General features: G+C 37.8%; 1 protein-coding gene across 2 annotated transcripts in view; it reads left to right on the top strand.

Moving 5' to 3' along the window:
• LOC119574436 (ER degradation-enhancing alpha-mannosidase-like protein 1) overlaps positions 1 to 2,500 on the top strand; it is an 18,645-nt gene that overhangs the window by 9,526 nt on the left and 6,619 nt on the right. For both annotated transcript variants that reach the window (XR_005228867.1, XM_037921654.1), the window contains exons 5-7: positions 794 to 968; positions 1,233 to 1,353; positions 2,058 to 2,228. Coding sequence is in view for 1 of the 2 variants with exons in the window: in XM_037921654.1 (XP_037777582.1) it covers positions 794 to 968; positions 1,233 to 1,353; positions 2,058 to 2,228 (467 nt within the window). In the remaining variant the exon portion in view is untranslated. The remainder of the gene's footprint in view (positions 1 to 793; positions 969 to 1,232; positions 1,354 to 2,057; positions 2,229 to 2,500) is intronic.

Below are 2,500 nucleotides of genomic sequence, written 5' to 3'. Positions count from 1 at the left end.
TTATTAATCCTTTCCTCTCTGCTTTAATACCTTATTTTGCTTTCAATGCTTTTATCCAGCCTCTGTTCTGTCTTCACATACAGTAGATCTCATTTTACTGGACAAAAAGGGGGGAGACATTGGTCTGATATTGCCAACTGATCATAGTTACCAAAATTACACTTACGAGAGTAAGTGTAATAATACAATTATAATCATAATCAAGCACATCATCTAATCTGAGTGTAAAATACCAGCACACTGTAAATGCAGTATGATATACTTCAGGGCATATTCAGTAAGTTTTGATTTTGCATTCTGTATATCTGAAATTTAGATTTTTTACCCCATATTCCTCACATGCTTCACAGCTGTACCACTTTCTAGCTTGCTGATCAACTCAAGCTTATGTGCAACTTTACTATTTTTCAACTCTTCCTCCAGACAATAAGGTTATAGAAAATGGTCGACTACTAAAACACTTAAACTCACTGACTTCTAAAAAAGAAATGGAAAAAATCCATGGAGCAATAAGCTACATAGGGGGTTGAATTGATGTAAACAAAATGATAGACATGATGCAGCAGCTTGTGTCACAACTCTGTAGCACAGATTTTGTCTGTAGCTTACAATATCTGTGAATGGAAGTCCATAAAACCAAGGTCAGATTGTATTGCTCTTCATTTCATCACCTACCTAACTTTCTTTCATTCCATCATTATATGCCTTTCTCACCTTCATTCCATTATCACCCCTGTTATACATCCACCCATCCTTTACTCCATCCTCACTGTCCCTTCCTTCTCTCCTCCAGGCAACGTGGTGGATGTGGACACGGGCAAGTGGATGGGGGAGCTGAGTGGAGTGGGGGCTGGGCTGGACAGCTTCTATGAGTACCTCCTCAAGGCTTTCATTCTTTTTGGGGAGGAAGATGATTATTCAATGTTCAATGAGACATACACACTCGTCAAGCAGTATATGAGGCGTGGGTACGTATGGATTAGTTTTTTCTTCTTCAATTTTTTCTTTTTTATTCTTTTTTGTAAGATCTCTCTTCTCAGCTCATCTTCTCCTACCATGCCTTTATCTGCACCTTCTATTTTAAGTTTTTATACTTTGTTTAGGTTGGTTTTTAATCTTTACTTTAGGAATGAACAGTAATTAGTGTTATTTATGTATAGAGAACATGATGAAACAGGTGATTGTACATTTATATGCAACCTCATTAATACTCCTGATTCCCATGTTTTCAGTCGGCCACATTGTAATTCTGGGTTTGGCGAGCATCCTCTGTATGTGAATGTTGATATGAAGAATGGAGGAACACAAACCACTTGGATAGATTCGCTTCAGGCAGCATTTGCTGGAGTGCAGGTAATATTATGATGATGAAAATTACTCCTGAAAAGCTTTGAATGTCCTATCAGTCAACAGAAATCCTATGCTGAATGTTATGTGTGATTAACATTTCTATAATTAAACTATGTGATTAATGTTTCTGTAATTAGATTCTCTTCTGAATCAATGATACTGATAGAGAATCACTTTTTTTATTAGTCAGGGCTTATTTTGCTTAAAATTCGTCTAGGATCAGTGTCCACTTTGTAAGAAAGATAAATAGATAGATAAACAAATTTATTTTGGAAAGTTAGTGAACAGTGTACAAGAGGGAGGATGATTCTTTTACTGTATCTGTCATTCAGAATCAGGTACATGTTGGATATTATGGCAATAACAATATTGTAACAGTATGGCAGCCCATCACAGACTCCTACAGCCAGTAGGACCAGGGAGAGAAAGGGCAAATAGGAGGAGAAGGGCTATGCTCTTGTTTCTTACTCTTATCTTTGTTTACCTTTTTTTTTTTTATGTGTGTGTGTGTGTGTGTGCGTGTGTGTGCATGTGTGTTCGCACACGTGTTGTTTTATGTTTTCTACTTCCTATCATCATCATGCCCTCTCTCTATCTGTCTGCCATATGCTCTGTCATCACTTTATCTTTGTACTCTTATCATAAACACACTTTCCTTGTGTCCCCAATTCCTCCCTTATTGATTAATGGAGAGCTGTTGTCCATAGGTTTTAGCTGGAGACATGGAAGAGGCCATTTGCACACATGCCCTGTACTACACAATATGGAAGAAGTATGGGGTTCTGCCTGAGAGGTTCAACTGGCAACGCATTTCTCCGGATGTGATGTTTTACCCTTTGAGACCAGAGTTTGTGGAGTCAACCTATCTCCTATATCAGGTACCTTTTCTCTTTTCTTCCTTTCTTTTTTTATTTCATCATTTTAGATATGATTTTTCCCTTCCTCTTCTCCCACCCATCTCTTTTGTATTCTTCATTTCTAAGCATAATTTCAGTTATCTCTCTTTTTTGTATCGTATCTTCATTCCTATAATAGACTGAAACAGAGTTTCAAGTTTCAAGGCTGCTTAACCCATTGGATCTAGGTGACGTGACTGTCACGTCATGAAAAAACTGGCTCGAGGGGCGAGTAACGTGAACATGCGGTCACA

This window comes from Penaeus monodon, chromosome 6 (genome assembly GCF_015228065.2).
Source record: "Penaeus monodon isolate SGIC_2016 chromosome 6, NSTDA_Pmon_1, whole genome shotgun sequence".
Classification (NCBI taxonomy): domain Eukaryota; kingdom Metazoa; phylum Arthropoda; class Malacostraca; order Decapoda; family Penaeidae; genus Penaeus; species Penaeus monodon.
Note: the sequence above shows the minus strand (reverse complement) of the source record. Positions and strands in the feature narration are given on the sequence as shown.